Genomic DNA, 17,948 nt, shown 5'->3' with positions numbered 1-17,948 from the left:
ATACATTTTACTCCCGATTGTGCAATGTATCAAAGTTTAAAGTAATTTGTTACTCCATCTCAGTTCATTTTTACCAATCTGTAGTTGAATGCTTCTTGATAAGTTTCGTGGGCTAGCATCGAGTGAGCATCTTTTTAAATGTAATTGTTAAAATTAAATGGCAATTTTTAAAATTGCTGCTGCTAAATGTTATTGCGCTTATTTACATTGCACTATTGTTACAATGCACCATTCTTCATTGGATGCTTATTATAACTTAGCACTAAGCACTATGTTATTCTTTTACCTATTCATCCTGATAGTCTTTATATTTTTCTCTTCAAAGTCTCTGTATTACATGTTTTATGTTATGAGTGCCATGTCTAATCTCGTTCCATACGTTGTTTCACAACGTTGATATCAATGACAATTCCAATTCTAACCTTATAAGACTTTTTTTCAACCCTATTTTAAACACATTTTAACTACTCTCCCATATGTGGTTGTGTGTACAGGTGGCTCTTTTGGAAGGCCTTGAAAGCGTTCAGAACTTTTTCCAGAGAAGTAGCTGCCGACTTCCCCTCTTCCCCAGTTTGGTGGCCAAGGAACTCAACATCAAAGTAATACACGTACACGCAGAAGGAATGTGTTTGTAGACATTTTACTTGAATGTCAAATAAATAAAAGTTGTTTGTATGGGCAGGCCTGCTCCTTCTTCAACTCAAACGCTCTTCCACTCAAGCTGGCTTTGGTTAATGCTGACCCACTTGGGGAGGAGATCAATGTTATGTTCAAGGTAGAACACACACACTTGAAAAAACATGCTGGATGCTAAATGCCGTTTCAAATATCATATCTTTGGTTCTTGCGGCAGACTTTGAAATAACAGCATTATGTTTCTCGAAGAGCTTTTCTTTTCAACCACATTCATTTTCTTGGAACTTACAATGTTATAATGGAGGATTAATTTATAGAACTAGAAAAGGAAAAATATCTGAATCTGAGACTTTAGCTTGCCATCGAAATCCACCTTTAATTATTTGACTGTTAGGTCGGAGAAGACCTGAGGCAGGACATGTTGGCACTGCAGATGATCCGAATCATGGACCGCATCTGGCTGCAAGAAGGACTGGACCTTCGCATTGTAAACTTTAAATGCATCTCCACCGGCAAGGACAAAGGTACCAAACGCAAGCCATGCAACCAAAATTGATAATACTTTTCACGCTTCCAAAAGGCTTAAGGGTTGAGATGTTGTTGGCAGGCATGGTGGAGTTGGTGCCATCCTCTGACACCTTGCGAAAGATCCAGGTGGAGTATGGAGTCACCGGCTCCTTTAAGGACAAACCGCTGGCCGAGTGGTTGCGCAAGTACAACCCGGCCGAGGATGAGTATGAGAAGGTGTGCATGAGTTTTAAATTCTTATTGTAGCCCTATCCATGTTTTTCTTATATTTGTAAAGAGTTCCTTTTAAAGTTAAGTAAATAATTTTCTGGAATAATTTGTAGATTTTAAAAACTCAATTCTAAATCTATTGAATTAGGGACTTTAATGACAAAATGTAAGAGTTGAATCACTCAAAGCTCATGCTGATTATCAAACATTAGTTTGTAACTAGTAAATTAAAAAATCCTAGGCACTATGGACATGAAAAGTTGTCATAGTTCTTGCAAAAAACAACAACAACCATACTCTCAATGCTACGTTTAGATATGGCTTGGAAATTAATTCAATTAATTTGATTCATTTTATCATTATATTAAATCTATTCACAAATTAGCTAAATTGAGGTTAGTATTTTTTTTTACTAACTCAAAACTGGCGGTCATTAGAAGACATTAATTTGTAAATAGTTAATTGTAATGCATAAGTATAATAGTCACAAGGTATGGGTAGTTGTTTTTTTGTCTTTTTATTACTGTTACCTTTTTATTAAAAACTGATTCCAAAATATTTCTTAGCTGAATATTTTGCAAACGATTTATTTGTAATCGACTAACGTTTCTTTAAACAAATGTTTAGTGGGGTTTAATGCTCAAATTCATATTCATCTAGATCTGACCTTGGCAAACTATGGACCACGGGTGTTATGTGGCTTGTCAGACTTGTTAATCTCGCCAACCAACCGAAAATGGTTTAAATATATACACAATCCATAAAAAGGTAAATAAAGTATTACTAAAAATTGCTGTTTTTGTCACTTTGCTGCTGTTCTTTTGCAAATCTTGTCCCTAGTGTTTCTTTTTTTCTTCATTTAATTATTGAGGTGTATTGGATTTGAGACACTGTAACGGCAAATACAAAAAAAATTAAACCATTCCGTTGTATTTTTTCCTCCTGTTTCTCGGTCTTTCGGACAAATTTTTAACCTAATGCATCCCGCGACTCAAAACGTTTTCCAGCCCCTGAACTAGAATAACACAAATTGGGTTTTTATTTTCGCCCATACAACGCAGCCCTTTATTTTTAATAAAATATCAGCACGTTGCGCTATCAAATATAAAACGCACGACGCTGCGCCAAACGTGGTCCGATGTTATTACGCTTGTCTTATTTCTTGCTCACAATCGTCTTCCCCACACGACAGGCGTCCGAAAACTTCATCTATTCTTGTGCCGGATGCTGCGTGGCCACCTACGTGCTGGGAATCTGCGATCGCCACAATGACAACATCATGCTGCGCTCCACGGGCCACATGTTCCACATCGACTTTGGCAAGTTCCTCGGCCACGCCCAGATGTTTGGAAGCTTCAAAAGGTACCTCTGAGGGAATTACGTGGGGTGGACATTTATTTTTGTTTGCTGATTTTTGTCTTGTTTTCTACTAGGGACCGAGCACCGTTTGTGCTGACCTCTGACATGGCGTACGTCATTAATGGCGGTGAACGTCCTACCAGTCGCTTCCAGCTGTTTGTTGACCTCTGCTGTCAAGCCTACAATCTCATTCGCAAGAACTCTGGCCTATTTCTCAATTTACTTTCATTGGTAAACGTTTGCTTATTACAAAGAAATCATTGCATTTACCAGCTTTCCAGAGTGGATTATAAGCCTGGCTTTAGAAGGAGATAAAATGTCAGTTTATTGTTTCTTAGTTTATTTTGACAACAATGCAAAGCAATTCTGCTATTTTTATGGAGAAATGAAGCTAAAAATAATATGTGCTCCATTGTGTCATAAAATTTGCCCATAATTATGTTTTTGTGATTTTAACTGAGCACTTTCATTTTGTCCCATCTCAGATGACTTCATCGGGGCTTCCAGAGCTGACCGGCTCTCAGGACTTGAAATACGTTTATGATGCGCTGCAGCCGCACAACAGTGATGCAGAGGCCACCATTTTCTTTACCAGGTATTTGGGAATTTAACTCGATAAACAATGAACCTGTGCCATTGTAAAAGAAATATGGTTTTATGTTGTATTCCCATTGGCCTGTTTCAAATTGTTTTCTCTAAGTATGGACACACTTATTGTTATTTAAATGCCCATTATTAGATATTGCGTGATATTGTTGGAATTTTCTGTCCAATCAATATTGATAAATTAAAAAAAAAAAAACTTCAATTAAAGCCCACTTTTTTCCTTTGGTCATCTATTGCTAGTACCACTATTGCACTATAAAAATAATTGTCATGTGTATGCTAAAAGCGTGCAGTGTGAAAATACCTTTTATACAAATTTGATAACCCCCAGCTCATGTACTCGGAATAGTGTCACTTCTTCAAACAGGTTTTGCCTAAGTAGTGCAATCAAAACCCGTGCAAATAAAATAATGTATATATTTTCACTTGTAATTGTGTTTTGTAGGTTTACAATAAAAACTAATTTGGTTAACGTCTTGATGCCTTTACTACAGACTGATTGAGTCCAGCCTGGGCAGCGTTGCCACAAAGTTCAACTTCTTCATTCACAATCTGGCTCAGCTCCGCTTCTCGGGGTTACCGGCCAACGACGAGCCCATCTTGTCCTTTTCGCCCAAGACGTACACCATGAAGCAGGAGGGCCGTATCGTCCATGCCTCCATTTTCTCCTTTCAGAAGAGATACAACCCTGACAAATACTATGTATGTTTTCATTTGGGTGGGGGATGTAGGTTCCTGCATACGGTTTAACGACTTAATGTGTTATTCTTTTCCCCTTGCACAGACGTACGTAGTGAGATTACTCCGGGAAGGACAGAATGATCCGCAATTTATCTTCCGCACTTTTGATGAGTTTCAGGAACTCCACAATAAACTCACTATCCTCTTCCCCCTCTGGAAGTTGCCAAGGTATTCCTCCACTGTCAAATTATTACATTCAATTGAATTAGTTGTTTTAAACGTTGTTTTTGTATATGGGGAGAAGCTGGAGAAAAGAGTGGCAATATCGAGATCCTAAAACTCCCATTTCGCGTGGAAAATTTTGTTGTCGATGAATTTAAGGGATAGTAAAAGGATAATCAGCCTCCCCGTGTGGCTGAAGGGTATACTGCAAAATCAACGTTGACAAATTAATCATGTTATTTTTCCTGCTTTAGTTTCCCAAGTAAAATGGTGCTGGGCCGCACCCACATCAAGGAGGTTGCGGCTAAGAGGAAGCTGGAGCTGAACAACTACGTCCATAACTTAATGAGGAGCTCAACTGAGGTCACACAGGTACACTTATGCATGGACACACCTCTGTAAGCTTTTGTCTAGAGGTGAAATACGTTTTTTCTTTTCAGTGCGACTTGATTTACACCTTCTTTCATCCGGTGGCCCGGGACGACAAGACGGAAGGTTTAGACGCGACCCAAAGAGCTCCTGGTAAGAAATTCTGATCAGAGGATGAATTTGTTTGTCTCGCTTTGCTGAGTGCTGCTGGTTTGATCACTATTTTGTCCATGATGTACTGAAGATATACTACCTCTTGCAGAGCCACCATTAAGTCCAACTTCTGGCCGTGTTGAAGGAGAAGTCAAACTGTCTATCTCATACAGGAACAGCACCCTCTTCATCATGGTCATGCATATCCGAGATCTGGTAAACCAAATCAAACATAATACTTGAATGTGTTACTTCTCTTCTCACAAGTTGTCCTTGCTGTTTCGATTCAGGTGTCTGAAGAAGGGGCAGATCCAAACCCGTATGTCAAAACATACCTGCTTCCAGATCAGCACAAGACCTCCAAGCGGAAGACTAAGATCTCAAGAAAAACCAGGAACCCGACCTTCAATGAGATGGTGAGAAAACTTTATTGATGAAGATTAAATTTTCAATATTAAATATACTAAACATTTAATAAAATCAAATAAAAGGACTGAAGCTGTGACTAGAACCCCGCAATCGTTAAAAGAAATACAGGGGGAAAAAATGTATACAAATTAAAAAAAAAAAAAAAAAATTAAATCATAAAGATTAAAATAAATATAGATAGATCTTGAAAAAGTTGTTGGCCACCCGGGCAGATAAGTTTTGTAAGTTGTACGCCCGACGTAAAGGATGCACGCCCTGGGCGTCCGGGCAGGCCTTATTTCAGACACTGCTTTGGAGTTCAGAACTCTGTCCTTTTGTTACATAAGGAAATATAACGCCTTTCTTTGATGCAGTTTGAATGTAATAAGAATCTGCCTTTATTTGCCCCTCAGCTTGTGTACAGCGGCTACAGCAAAGAAACGTTGAGCCTGCGAGAGCTGCAACTCAGCGTCCTGAGCGCCGAGTCTTTACGCGAGAACTACTTCCTGGGTGGCATCACGCTTCGCCTCAAAGACTTCGACCTGGCCAAGGAGACGGTCAAGTGGTACAAGCTTGCAGCCGTGCCTTACTACTAAGAAAAGAGAAAAACTTCCACCTGGACTGTTTCTGTGACAAAACAATCGTTTTTTTTTTTTTTGTCTCACCTCCTAAACTTTAACAACAAGATGTAATGTTTTGTACATTTTTGATATTAGAGGACCAAAACTGTTCACTTTCACAAGAATTAATATAGAGACGGAGATAGACACTTATATTTTTTAAGGTCTTTGCAAGTTTTTTTTCTATTTTATTACATGTTCTGCTTCACTGAGAGCATCACAGTTTGCTGCTTTTCTCGCGGACACTTTAGGGTAGTTGGACACAGCAGACTTCAGGGAAGGAACCACGGCACTCTCTGAAAATATCAAATTTGCTGTTGTAACAGCAGATGCTTTTGGTTAGTTTTACTCACCAGATTTCAGTTATTAAATTACAATTTTGCAGTTTTTTTCTACACAAATTCAATTTAATACCCTCGGCCACCCCCAAAATGTACCAAATTTAATAGAGCACACAAATCCTCACTCTTTAACAGTTGCCTTAACAATCAGTTATTGCGGCCTTACAGCCAGGTCAATTTTTCGGAACATTACAAAAAGTAATCCTGGAAAATCCTGGATTTTCTATTGTTTTTTTAAAGGGTGAAAAGTGGGATTCCACGAATTGCACACAAGCTGTCAATGCAAGATAGCACACTTTGGGGGGTGTTTGTGGCTTCACTTGCAGTGCCTACATGTTCACTTGGAATGTTCTGGGTTTTTTCTCCCGATCAGCACTTTTTACACAACAGAACAAAAGGGAAAACTCCCAAATGTTAATGTTTTCCTCCCCTATGTAAATCAATTCACTTATTATGACAATGATTTATGAAAATGGCACGGTGACTTAATACTCATTAACCCCATATTGCTCTCGTCTTTCAGTGTCTGTATAAAGAGAGAGATTGTGTTAACACGGCCAGTTATTTATTCTTAATTGGTGACATAACATCCCCCCCAACTGATCAGTGTGTGGACTGTAATTTCCTGAAGCAAATTAAATGTCTTTTGAACAAAAAATTAAGATTTGTCATTGATTCGCTCGTATTGTTAACCCATGATCTTTATGACCTTTCTGAAATGTTTAGTGAAGGAATTGTTGTCTAAGTGCAAGTGGTTTTATCCATCCATTATCTGCACCGCTTATCCTCAGTAGGGTCCCGGGGGCGCTGGAGCCCAACCCAGCTATCTTCGGGCAGTGGACGGGCGACACCCTGAACTATTGAGACGAAACCAAACCAGGGTTTCTGTCTCTTCTGTAAAGTCTGTTGCAGCCCTGACTTATTATTTTCAGAGTTATATAATATAAAATTAAAATACTGGTAGTTTGATAACTCATAAATACAAACTGTACATACATTCATGGTAATTTGGTTCTTGTTTGGACATAACTGTTTTAGACAACGGGACGTGCAAAACATGAAGCCTGTCTTGTAATAAAATTGAAGTTAAACAACACTAAATAAACAGTACAATGATGGTGGATAATAGTAGTCGAGAAGCTCGACCGGAAGGTCATCATTGACATTTTAGGCCCGACCGGACAGAAATTCTGGTCCAGTTCAGGCTTAAGATCTAACCTTTAGGCTGAAAGTTTGTGGACAAAATATTTTGTGGAACCGGTGACGTTACTCAAAACCAGCTAGCTGGTGTTCAAAAGCCAACTCGAAATCTGATTTGCTGATTTAATGGCTTTCTTGAAGAATGATGTTATGAGACACAGTCTTTTGATTTCTTTTGTGAATGGCTCCAGGCAGATTTCTGAGCCTAGTGAGGACAAATGGCTGAAATGTGATTGATTAAATCCTCGAATATGAAAGCACACATGCGGAAGGTTCACAACTGGGGAGATGCAATTGGGAATTGCAATTTGAATTTTTTTTAAAAGTATTGATGGACAAAATATCATTAACAACACCATTAGTAGCGACACGTCCCCTCAGTCCATGCCAAAACTACGCTCTTGACCAAAAGTTAGTTTGGAATAAACTTTCCTAGAGAATCACAATGACCTATTACTGGGGATACATTCTTACAAGCAGTGCACAGGCTACTCAGGTGTTCTTAGTCAGCTACACTGTTACCCTTGTTGTTAAACAATCCAGAAAGATCGGATCGAAGCGGTACTCTTTCAAAATAATGTGCATATATATTCGAAGGGTATAGTGTTCAAGCATTTTACTGGGAAGTATCCGCACTAGTAATCGCAAAAATTTAAAAAGAGTATTTAGCAGGAGGTAAGCAAACCTGATCAAACTGTGGACTTCTAAAATATATCCTTCGAGCCGGAGTTGAACTAGCGATTTAAGGATTTCGGCATTGGTCACTACAGTCCTCCGCTCTGCCAACTGAGCTATCGACAATGCACCTTTTATTAGTTTTACTGGAAGTTATCGGCATTGATATTTGCCAAAATTTAAATGCAGTATGAAGTCGTGAGCAATCGAAGGGTATACCTTTCACTAGTTTTACCAGAAGTTATCGGCATAATATTAGCAAAATTTCAATCAGTATGAAGTCATGAGCAAACTATGGACTTCTAAAATCCATCCTTCGAGCCGGAGTTGAACCAGTGACCTAAGGATATCAGTATCAGTCTCTACAGTACTCTGCTCTGCCAACTGAGCTATCGAAGGGTATACCATTCAGTAGTTTTACTGGAATTTATCGGCATTGATATTTGCCAAAATTTAAATGCAGTATGAAGTCGTGAGCAAACTGTGGACTTCTAAAATCCATCCTTCGAGCCGGAGTTGAACCAGTGACCTAAGGATATCAGTATCAGTCTCTACAGTACTCTGCTCTGCCAACTGAGCTATCGAAGGGTATACCATTCAGTAGTTTTACTGGAATTTATCGGCATTAATATTTGCCAAAATTTAGATGGAGTATGAAGTCGTGAGCAAACTGTGGACTTCTAAAATCCATCCTACGAGCCGGAATTGAACCAGCAACCTAAGGATAACAGTACCAATCTCTACAGTACTCCGCTTTGCCAAATGAGCTATCGAAGGGTGCCCGATTTGTTAGTTTTACTGGAATTTATCGGCATTGATATTTGCCAAAATTTAAAAACAGTATGAAGACGTGAGCAAACTATGGACTTCTAAAATCCATCCTTCGAGCCGGAATTGAACTAGCGACCTAAGGATATCAGTATCAATCTCTATAGTCCTCCACTCTGCCAACTGAGCTATCGAAGGGTATCACACTTGCTAGTTTTACTGGAATTTATCGGCATTGATATTTGCCAGAATTTAAATAGGTATGAAGTCGTGAGCAAACTATGGACTTCTAAAATGCATCCTTCGAGCCGGAGTTGAACTAGCGACCTGAGGAAATCAGTATCAATCTCTACATTCCTCCTCTCTACCAACTGAGCTATCCAATAGTTTTACTGGCCGTTATCGGTATTAATATTAGCCAAAATTTAAATAAAGTATGAAGTCGTGAGTAAACTATGGACTTCTAAAATGCATCCTTCGAGGCGGAGTTGAACCAGTGACCTAAGGATATCAGTACCAGTCCCTACAGTCCTCCGCTCTACCAACTGAACTATTGATCAGTATTCCATTTATCAGTTTTACTGGCCGTTATCGGTATTAATATTAGCCAAAATTTAAATAAAGTATGAAGTCATGAGTAAACTATGGACTTCTAAAATGCATCCTTCGAGTCGGAGTTGAACCAGTGACCTAAGCATATCAGTACAAGTCACTACAGTCCTCCGCTCTGCCAACTGAGCTATCGAAGGATATACCATTCAGTAGTTTTACTGGAATTTATCGGCATTGATATTTGCCAAAATTTAAATGCAGTATGAAGTCGTGAGCAAACTGTGGACTTCTAAAATCCATCCTTTGATCCGGAATTGAACCAACAACCTAAGGATAACAGTAGCAATCTCTTCAGTACTCCGCTTTGCCAACTGAGCTATCGAAGGATATACCATTCAGTAGTTTTACTGGAATTTATCGGCATTGATATTTGCCAGAATTTAAATAGGTATGAAGTCGTGAGCAAACTATGGACTTCTAAAATCCATCCTTCGAGTCGGAGTTGAACCAGCGACCTAAAGATATCAGCATCAGTCACTACAGTCCTCCGCTCTGCCAATTGAAGTATCGAAGGGTATACCATTCAATAGTTTTACTGGCCGTTATCGGTATTAATATTAGCCAAAATTTAAATGAAGTTTGAAGTCGTGAGTAAACTATGGACTTCTAAAATGCATCCTTCAAGCCGGAGTTGAACCAATGACCTAAGGATATCAGTATCAGTCTCTACAGTCCTCCGCCCTGCCAACTCAGCTATCGAAGGGTATACCACTTGTTAGTTTTACTGGAATTTATCGGCATTGATATTTGCCAAAATTTAAATGCAGTATGAAGTCGTGAGCAAACTATGGACTTCTAAAATGCATCCTTCAAGCCGGAGTTGAACCAGCGACCTAGGGATATAAGTACCAGTCCCAACAGTCCTCCGCTCTACCAACCTAACTATCAAAAATAAACCATTTATCAGTTTTACTGGCCTTTATCGGTATTGATATTAGCCAAAATTTAAATGAAGTATGAAGTCATCAGCAAACTATGGACTTCTAAATTACATCCTTGGAGCCGGAGTTGAACCAGTGACCTAAGGATATCAGTATCAGTCTCTACAGTCCTCCGCTCTGCCAACTCAGCTATCAAAGGGTATCCCACTTATTAGTTTTACTGGAATTTATCGGCATTGATATTTGCCAAAATTTGAATGCATTATGAAGTCGTGAGCAAACTATGGACTTCTAAAATCCATCAATCGAGCCGGAGTTGAACCAGCGACCTAAGGATATCAGTACCAGTCCCTACAGTCCTCTGCTCTACTGACTGAGCTAGCAAACAGTATAACTTTTATCAGTTTTACTGGCCGTTATCGGTATTAATATCAGCCAAAATTTAAATGAAGTATGAAGTCATCAGCAAACTATGGACTTCTAAATTACATCCTTGGAGCCGGAGTTGAACTAGCGACCTAAAGATGTCTGTATCAGTCGCTACAGTCCTTCCCTACAGTCTTTCGCTCTGCCAACTGAGCAATCAAAGGGTATACCATTCACTAGTTTTACTGGAATTTATCGGCATTGATATTTGCCAGAATTTAAATAGGTATGAAGTCGTGAGCAAACTATGGACTTCTAAAATCCATCCTTCGAGCCGGAGTTGAACCAGCGACCTAAGGATATCAGCATCAGTCACTACAGTCCTCCGCTCTGCCAATTGAGGTATCGAAGGGTATACCATTCAATAGTTTTACTGGCCGTTATCGGTATTAATATTAGCCAAAATTTAAATGAAGTTTGAAGTCGTGAGTAAACTATGGACTTCTAAAATGCATCCTTCGAGCGGGAGTTGAACCATCGACTTAAGGATATCAGTACTAGTCCCTACAGTCCTCCGCTCTGCCAACTGAGCTATCGAAGGGTATCCCACTTGTCAGTTTTACTGGAATATATTGGCATTGATATTTGCCAAAACTTAAATACAATATGAAGTCGTGAGCAAACTGTGGACTTCTAAAATTCATCCTTCGAGCCGGAATCGAATCAGCGACCTAAGGATATCAGTACCAATCTCTACAGTCCTCCGCTTTGCCAACTGAGCTATCGAAGGGTATCCCACTTGTTAGTTTTACTGGAATTTATCGGCATTGATATTTGCCAGAATTTAAATCGGTATGAAGTCGTGAGCAAACTATGGACTTCTAAAATGCATCCTTCGAGCCGGAGTTGAACCAGCGACATAAGGATATCAGCATCAGTCACTACAGTCTTCCGCTCTGCCAATTGAGGTATCGAAGGGTATACCATTCAATAGTTTTACTGGCCGTTATCGGTATTAATATTAGCCAATATTTAAATGAAGTATGAAGTCGTGAGTAAACTATGGACTTCTAAAATGCATCCTTCGAGCTGGAGTTGAACCAGTGACCTAAGGATAACAGTACCAGTCCCTACAGTCCTCCGCTCTACCAACTGAACTATCGAACAGAAAACCATTTATCAGTTTTACTGGCCGTTATCGGTATTAATATTAGTCAAAGTTTAAATGAAGTATGAAGTCGTGAGTAAACTATGGACTTCGAAAATGCATCTTTCGAACCGGAGTTAAACCAGCGACCTGAGGATATCAGTATCAATCTCTACACTCCTCCGCTCTGCCAACTGAGCTATCGAAGGGTATCCCACTTGTTAGTTTTACTGGAATATATCGGCATTGATATTTGCCAAAATTTAATTGCAGTATGAAGTCGTGAGCAAACTGTGGACTTCTAAAATCCATCCTTCGAGCCGGAGTTGAACCAGCGACCTAAGGATATCAGAATCAGTCTCTACAGTCCTCCGCTCTGCCGACTGAGCTATCGAAGGGTATCCCTCTTGATAGTTTTACTGGAATTTATCGGTATTGATATTTGCCAAAATTTAAATCGGTATGAAGTCGTGAGCAAACTATAGACTTCTAAAATACATCCTTCGAGCCGGAGTTGAACCAGCGACCTAACGATGTCAGTATCAGTCTTTACAGTCCTTCGCTCTGCCAAATGAGCTATCGAAGGTTATACCATTCAGTAGTTTTACTGGAATTTATCGGCATTGATATTTGCCAAAATTTAAATGCAGTATGAAGTCGTGAGCAAACTATGGACTTCTAAAATGCATCCTTCGAGCCGGAGTTGAACCAGCGACCTAACGATGTCAGCATCAGTCTCTACAGTCCTTCGCTCTGCCAAATGAGCTATCGAAGGTTATACCATTCAGTAGTTTTACTGGAATTTATCGGCATTGATATTTGCCAAAATTTAAAAGCAGTATGAAATCGTGAGCAAACTATGGACTTCTAAAATGCAGCCTTCGAGCCGGAGTTGAACCAGCGACCTAAGGATGTCAGCATCAGTCTCTACAGTCCTTCGCTCTGCCAACTGAGCTATCGAAGGGTATTCTATTCAGTAGTTTTACTGGAATTTATCGGCATTGATATTTGCCAAAATTTAAAAGCAGTATGAAGTCGTGAGCAAACTATGGACTTCTAAAATGCATCCTTCGAGCCGGAGTTGAACCAGCGACCTAAGGATGTCAGCATCAGTCTCTACAGTCCTTCGCTCTGCCAACTGAGCTATCGAAGGGTATTCTATTCAGTAGTTTTACTGGAATTTATCGGCATTGATATTTGCCAAAATTTAAAAGCAGTATGAAGTCGTGAGCAAACTATGGACTTCTAAAATGCATCCTTCGAGCCGGAGTTGAACCAGCGACCTAACGATGTCAGCATCAGTCTCTACAGTCCTTCGCTCTGCCAAATGAGCTATCGAAGGTTATACCATTCAGTAGTTTTACTGGAATTTATCGGCATTGATATTTGCCAAAATTTAAAAGCAGTATGAAATCGTGAGCAAACTATGGACTTCTAAAATGCAGCCTTCGAGCCGGAGTTGAACCAGCGACCTAAGGATGTCAGCATCAGTCTCTACAGTCCTTCGCTCTGCCAACTGAGCTATCGAAGGGTATTCTATTCAGTAGTTTTACTGGAATTTATCGGCATTGATATTTGCCAAAATTTAAAAGCAGTATGAAGTCGTGAGCAAACTATGGACTTCTAAAATCTATCCTTCAAGCCGGTGTTGAGCCAGTGACCGAAGGATATCAGTATCAGTCTCTACAGTCCTCCGCTCTGCCAACTGAGCTATCAAAGGGAATCCCAGTTCCTAGTTTTACTGGAATTTATCGACATTGATATTTGCCAAAATTTAAATGCAGTATGAAGTCATGAGCAAACTATGGACTTCTAAAATCCATCCTTCAAGCCGGAGTTGAACCAGCGACCTAAGGATATCAGTATCAGTCTCTACAGTCCTCCGCTTTTCCAACCGAGCTATCGAAGGGTATCCGATTTGTTAGTTTTACTGGAATTTATCGGCATTGATATTTGCCAAAATTTAAATCGGTATGAAGTCGTGAGCAAACTATGGACTTATAAAATGCATCCTTCGAGCCGGAGTTGAACCAGCGACCTAGGGATATCACCATCAGTCTTTACAGTCCTCCGCTCTGCCAACTGAGCTATCAAGAGGTATAACTTTGATGAGTTTTACTGGATGTTATCGCGTAATATTAGCAAAATTTAAATGGGTACGAAGTCGTGAGAAAACTATGGACTTCTAAAATGCATCCTTCAAGACCGGAATTGAACCAGACACCTAAAGTTATCAGCATCAGTCACTACAGTCCTCCGCTCTGCCAATTGAGGTATCGAAGGGTATACCATTCAATAGTTTTACTGGCCGTTATCGGAATTTATATTAGCCAACATTTAAATGAAGTATGAAGTCGTGAGTAAACTATGGACTTCTAAAATGCATCCTTCAAGCCGGAGTTGAACCAGCGATCTAGTGATATCAGCACTCGTCCTTACAGTCCTCCGCTCTCCCAACTGAGCTATCGAAGGGTATCCTACATGATAGTTTTAATGGAATTTATCAGCATTGATATTTGCCAAAATTTAAATGCAGTACGAAGTCGTGAGCAAACTATGGACTTCTAAAATGCATCCTTCGAGCCGGAGTTGAACCAACGACCTAAGGATATCAGCATCAGTCACTACAGCCGGTTGCCCTGCCAACCTAGCTCTCGAAAGGTATGCAGTTTAAATATTCTAGTAGGAGTTATCGGAACTAGTAATAGCCAAAATGTAAATGAAGCATTTCGTATAACGAGAGCAGTCGTTAACAAATTATGGACTTCTAAAATGCATACTTCGAGCCATAGTTGAACCAACGACCTAAGGATATCAGCATCACTCACTACAGCCGGCCGCTCTGCCAACTGAGCTATCAAAAGGTATGCTTTTCCTTAGTTTTACTGGAATTTATCGGAATTAATATTAGCCAAAATTTAAATACAGTATGTCGTCGTGAGCAAACTATGGACTTCTAAAATGCGTCCTTCGAGCCGGAGATGAACCAGCGGCCTTAGGATGTCAGCATCAGTCACTACAGTCCTCTGCTCTGCCAACTGAGCTTAATGCAGAATGTCAGACATGTCTAAAGTCTTGCCCAGGGGCCAAATGCAGCCCGTGGTCAAGTTTAACTTTTTTTCACTAGCTTGTGATGAAAGCACAGACACCTCTGATACTGCTCAGTTACTTGTTTATTTGAGAGGAGGAATGAAATTAATATTATTGAAGAACTACTTGACCTACAGAGCCTGAAAAATCAAACAGGGGAACAGATATATTCTCTTCTGTGGATAACATGTAACTCCCGTGGAATATAATTTATGGGATAATTACGGATGGCGCGCCATCGATGACTGGCAAACAACGCGGATTAGAAACACTAATAAGTAACAAAGTAAGTGAAGAAGGAGGGAAAGCTGTAAAACTCCATTGCATCATCATCAGTGAGTTCTCTGTGCTAAACATCTCCGATACGAACATGTTATGGGACCGGTGATAAAATCAATTATCCGCTCCATAGCGCTATGCCACCGTCAGTTCCAACAGTTTCTCAGCGAGATTCATGCGGAATATGGAGGTGTTGTCTATCACAATGATGTGAGATGGCTCAGTCGGGGTTCTGCACTGACACGCTTCTACTCACTTAGGCAAGAAATTGGTGAGTTTTTGGCTGAAAAAGGACAAACTATGGGAGAACAAAGTGACCCTATTTGGCTGGCTGATTTGGGGATTCTAGTTTACATTACAAAGCATCTTAATGTCCTCAACACCAGTCTCCAAGAACCAGATGCAGTCATAAGCCAACTATATTCACATGTCAAGGCCTTTGGAATCAGGCTGCAACTGTTTGAAAGACACCTGTCGTCGACCCAGCCCAGCACTGCAAACTTTCCAGCGCTGCAAGAAATCATGGCCAGATTCCCACGGAGCGATGTCAGTGTGCAAACAAGGACGTACGCGTCAGATATTTCATCTCTGGCTGAAGAGTTTAAGCAACGCTTTCAGGACTTTGCAGCAATCGAGAAGGAGATCACTCTTTTTTCCTCGCCTTTCTCTGTGGACACAGATTATGTTCCAGACCATGTGCAGCTGGAGGTCATTGAACTGCAGTGTGACGCAGAGATCCGTGGTCAGCACCAGCAGCTTACTCTCGCCAACTTTTACCGGCCGCTGAATGAGGACAGGTTTCCAGAGATTCGAGCATTTGGTAAGAAAATGCTAAGCTTGTTTGGGTCGACAAATTTGTGTGAGAAGACATTCTCGGTTATGAACTTAAATAAGAGCCATGTGAGGACACAGCTATCGGACTCTCACTTACGAGACATCTTGTGCATCAATACTACTGCCATTGAGCCAAACCTGGCCTTTGTCCTGCACTCCAGATCTCAGGTTCACCCATCACACTAATGCGGACAAGTCATCATTTTTCATTGAGGGGAATATGTTTGTTTATTATTTTGGAGTGAAAGCCTGCAGGGTTGGACTGTAGGGTACGCACAAAGCGCGCTACACCGCCAGTGCGCACATCACCACCGCGGGTCCTGTCCCCGGGTCGCCAAGCGAGAGAGAGAGAGAGAGAGAGAGAGAGAGGTGTGCCAATCAACATTTATGGTTACTGTCATATTTGTTAAAACGTCACGAAATTGTGAATATGCTTGATTGCTGTTGAGATTGTCAAGAAAAATTGTTCAAACCTCACATTGTTTATTTGCTAAAAACCCCCAAAACCAAACCAAGAAGTATTTAATTGCTGTTAAAAGTGTCGATAAAATTGTTAAAACGTCATATTGTCAGATATAACGAAATTGTGAATCACTAAATTGTGAATATGCTTAATTGCTGTTAAGATTGTCGAGAAAAATTGTTCAAACCTCACATTGTTTATTTGCTGTTAATAGTGTCAATAAAATTGTTCAAACCCCAAAAAATTAAATGAGCCCTAAACTTGGGGGCGGCAGTCGCTCAGGAGGTAGAGCGCTCGTCTTGGGATCGAGGATCCCAGTTTGAATCCCGGCTTGTCCGTGTTACATGTCGAAGAGTCCTTGGGTAAGACACTGAACCCCTAATACCCCCAATAAGCAGGTTAGCGTCTTACATGGCTGCAATACAAGGCCGCTATTGGGAAATGTGAAGCACACTGTAAAGCGCTTCGGGAAGTCATTGACTTGAAAAGCGCTATATAAATGCAGATTATTTCATTTCATTTCATTTCACTTGTTGATATGACAATTTATCTGTTATTGTGTTTAAAAAATCTGTAAATATTAAACTGCCATGGTGAGATATTTTTTTATTCATGTTTCAAATGTAATTTGCACTCAAGAGTACAATTACTTCTATTCAACTGTTACAAAAAAAGTTAATTAAAGTGTTAAAAAAAGTGAAGTTAAGTGAATATTTAATCTAAATTTTCAATGTCAATTGAATTTTGATATGCATGTTTCAAATTAACCAAAACATATGCTTAAGATAGCTGAAATTAAAATAAAAAAGCAAATGTGAAACGTGAAATGTGTTTAGATTAATTGCTGTTATATGTAAAGAACGTCCTCCAAGGTTGCCCCCCCTACATTTTTAACACACCATATTTGGCCCCCTTTACAAAAGTTTGGACACCCCTGCAGTATGTAGTCGTGAGCAAACTATGGACTTCTAAAATGCATCCTTCGAGCCGGAGTTGAACCAACGACCTAAGGATATCAGCATTGGTCACTTCAGTCATCCGCTCTGCCAGCTGAGCTATCGAAGAATAAGCATTTCCACTATTTTACTGGGAGTTATCGGCACTAGTAATAGCCAAAATTTAAATGCTGTGTGCAGTAGAACGAGAGCAGTCGTGAGCAAATTATGGACTTCTAAAATGCATCCTTCGAGCCAGAGTTGAACCAGCGACCTAAGGATGTCAGCGCCAACCACTACAGTCCTCCGCTCTGCCAACTGAGCTATCGAAGGTTATGCAATGCAACTATTTTACTGGAGATATCGGCATGCTATGAGCCCGAGTTGAACCAGCGACCTTAGGATCTTAGAACCACCGATGACAGTTCTTTGCTTTGCCAACTGAGCTTTTGAGGGGTAAGTAATACGAGAGCAGTCGCGAGCAAACTATGGACTTATAAAACGCATCCTTGGGTGGAAGTTGAACCAGCAGCCTAAGGATCTCAGGATCAGTAACGTCAGTCCT

At 40.1% G+C, this 17,948-nt stretch overlaps 1 protein-coding gene and 12 non-coding genes across 13 annotated transcripts in view; 1 reads left to right on the top strand and 12 right to left on the bottom strand.

The window, feature by feature from the left end:
* pik3c2a (phosphatidylinositol-4-phosphate 3-kinase, catalytic subunit type 2 alpha) overlaps positions 1–6,063 on the top strand; it is a 40,586-nt gene extending 34,523 nt beyond the window's left edge. Inside the window, exons 20-33 of the mRNA XM_088340538.1 lie at positions 495–599; positions 683–775; positions 1,031–1,160; positions 1,244–1,380; positions 2,567–2,736; positions 2,808–2,964; positions 3,219–3,328; positions 3,834–4,041; positions 4,124–4,248; positions 4,497–4,614; positions 4,683–4,764; positions 4,874–4,980; positions 5,055–5,180; positions 5,586–6,063. Coding sequence (XP_088196664.1) covers positions 495–599; positions 683–775; positions 1,031–1,160; positions 1,244–1,380; positions 2,567–2,736; positions 2,808–2,964; positions 3,219–3,328; positions 3,834–4,041; positions 4,124–4,248; positions 4,497–4,614; positions 4,683–4,764; positions 4,874–4,980; positions 5,055–5,180; positions 5,586–5,768 — 1,851 coding nt within the window. The 3' untranslated portion in view covers positions 5,769–6,063. The remainder of the gene's footprint in view (positions 1–494; positions 600–682; positions 776–1,030; positions 1,161–1,243; positions 1,381–2,566; positions 2,737–2,807; positions 2,965–3,218; positions 3,329–3,833; positions 4,042–4,123; positions 4,249–4,496; positions 4,615–4,682; positions 4,765–4,873; positions 4,981–5,054; positions 5,181–5,585) is intronic.
* A 2,824-nt stretch (positions 6,064–8,887) lies between these two features.
* Positions 8,888–8,974, bottom strand: trnay-aua (transfer RNA tyrosine (anticodon AUA)). Its single transcript is given in 2 exon segments — positions 8,888–8,923; positions 8,938–8,974. It is a non-coding gene; the product is annotated as a tRNA-Tyr (tRNA).
* Positions 8,975–10,960: 1,986 nt separating this feature from the next.
* Positions 10,961–11,047, bottom strand: trnay-gua (transfer RNA tyrosine (anticodon GUA)). The gene is given in 2 exon segments: positions 10,961–10,996; positions 11,011–11,047. It is a non-coding gene; the product is annotated as a tRNA-Tyr (tRNA).
* Positions 11,048–11,338: 291 nt separating this feature from the next.
* trnay-gua (transfer RNA tyrosine (anticodon GUA)) lies at positions 11,339–11,425 on the bottom strand. The gene is given in 2 exon segments: positions 11,339–11,374; positions 11,389–11,425. It is a non-coding gene; the product is annotated as a tRNA-Tyr (tRNA).
* Positions 11,426–12,093: 668 nt separating this feature from the next.
* On the bottom strand, positions 12,094–12,180 carry trnay-gua (transfer RNA tyrosine (anticodon GUA)). Its single transcript is given in 2 exon segments — positions 12,094–12,129; positions 12,144–12,180. It is a non-coding gene; the product is annotated as a tRNA-Tyr (tRNA).
* A 101-nt stretch (positions 12,181–12,281) lies between these two features.
* trnay-gua (transfer RNA tyrosine (anticodon GUA)) lies at positions 12,282–12,368 on the bottom strand. The gene is given in 2 exon segments: positions 12,282–12,317; positions 12,332–12,368. It is a non-coding gene; the product is annotated as a tRNA-Tyr (tRNA).
* A 102-nt stretch (positions 12,369–12,470) lies between these two features.
* On the bottom strand, positions 12,471–12,557 carry trnay-gua (transfer RNA tyrosine (anticodon GUA)). The gene is given in 2 exon segments: positions 12,471–12,506; positions 12,521–12,557. It is a non-coding gene; the product is annotated as a tRNA-Tyr (tRNA).
* Positions 12,558–12,659: 102 nt separating this feature from the next.
* On the bottom strand, positions 12,660–12,746 carry trnay-gua (transfer RNA tyrosine (anticodon GUA)). The gene is given in 2 exon segments: positions 12,660–12,695; positions 12,710–12,746. It is a non-coding gene; the product is annotated as a tRNA-Tyr (tRNA).
* A 102-nt stretch (positions 12,747–12,848) lies between these two features.
* Positions 12,849–12,935, bottom strand: trnay-gua (transfer RNA tyrosine (anticodon GUA)). The gene is given in 2 exon segments: positions 12,849–12,884; positions 12,899–12,935. It is a non-coding gene; the product is annotated as a tRNA-Tyr (tRNA).
* A 102-nt stretch (positions 12,936–13,037) lies between these two features.
* Positions 13,038–13,124, bottom strand: trnay-gua (transfer RNA tyrosine (anticodon GUA)). Its single transcript is given in 2 exon segments — positions 13,038–13,073; positions 13,088–13,124. It is a non-coding gene; the product is annotated as a tRNA-Tyr (tRNA).
* A 102-nt stretch (positions 13,125–13,226) lies between these two features.
* trnay-gua (transfer RNA tyrosine (anticodon GUA)) lies at positions 13,227–13,313 on the bottom strand. Its single transcript is given in 2 exon segments — positions 13,227–13,262; positions 13,277–13,313. It is a non-coding gene; the product is annotated as a tRNA-Tyr (tRNA).
* Positions 13,314–13,604: 291 nt separating this feature from the next.
* On the bottom strand, positions 13,605–13,691 carry trnay-gua (transfer RNA tyrosine (anticodon GUA)). The gene is given in 2 exon segments: positions 13,605–13,640; positions 13,655–13,691. It is a non-coding gene; the product is annotated as a tRNA-Tyr (tRNA).
* A 3,938-nt stretch (positions 13,692–17,629) lies between these two features.
* Positions 17,630–17,716, bottom strand: trnay-gua (transfer RNA tyrosine (anticodon GUA)). Its single transcript is given in 2 exon segments — positions 17,630–17,665; positions 17,680–17,716. It is a non-coding gene; the product is annotated as a tRNA-Tyr (tRNA).
* Positions 17,717–17,948: the final 232 nt, after the last annotated feature.

Source organism: Urocampus carinirostris, chromosome 7 (assembly GCF_059441175.1).
Source record: "Urocampus carinirostris isolate Australia breed hairy pipefish chromosome 7, RoL_Ucar_1.0, whole genome shotgun sequence".
In the NCBI taxonomy this organism is placed as follows: domain Eukaryota; kingdom Metazoa; phylum Chordata; class Actinopteri; order Syngnathiformes; family Syngnathidae; genus Urocampus; species Urocampus carinirostris.
The sequence above is the reverse complement of the archived record's forward strand: the minus strand, read 5'-3'. Positions and strand labels throughout refer to the sequence as shown.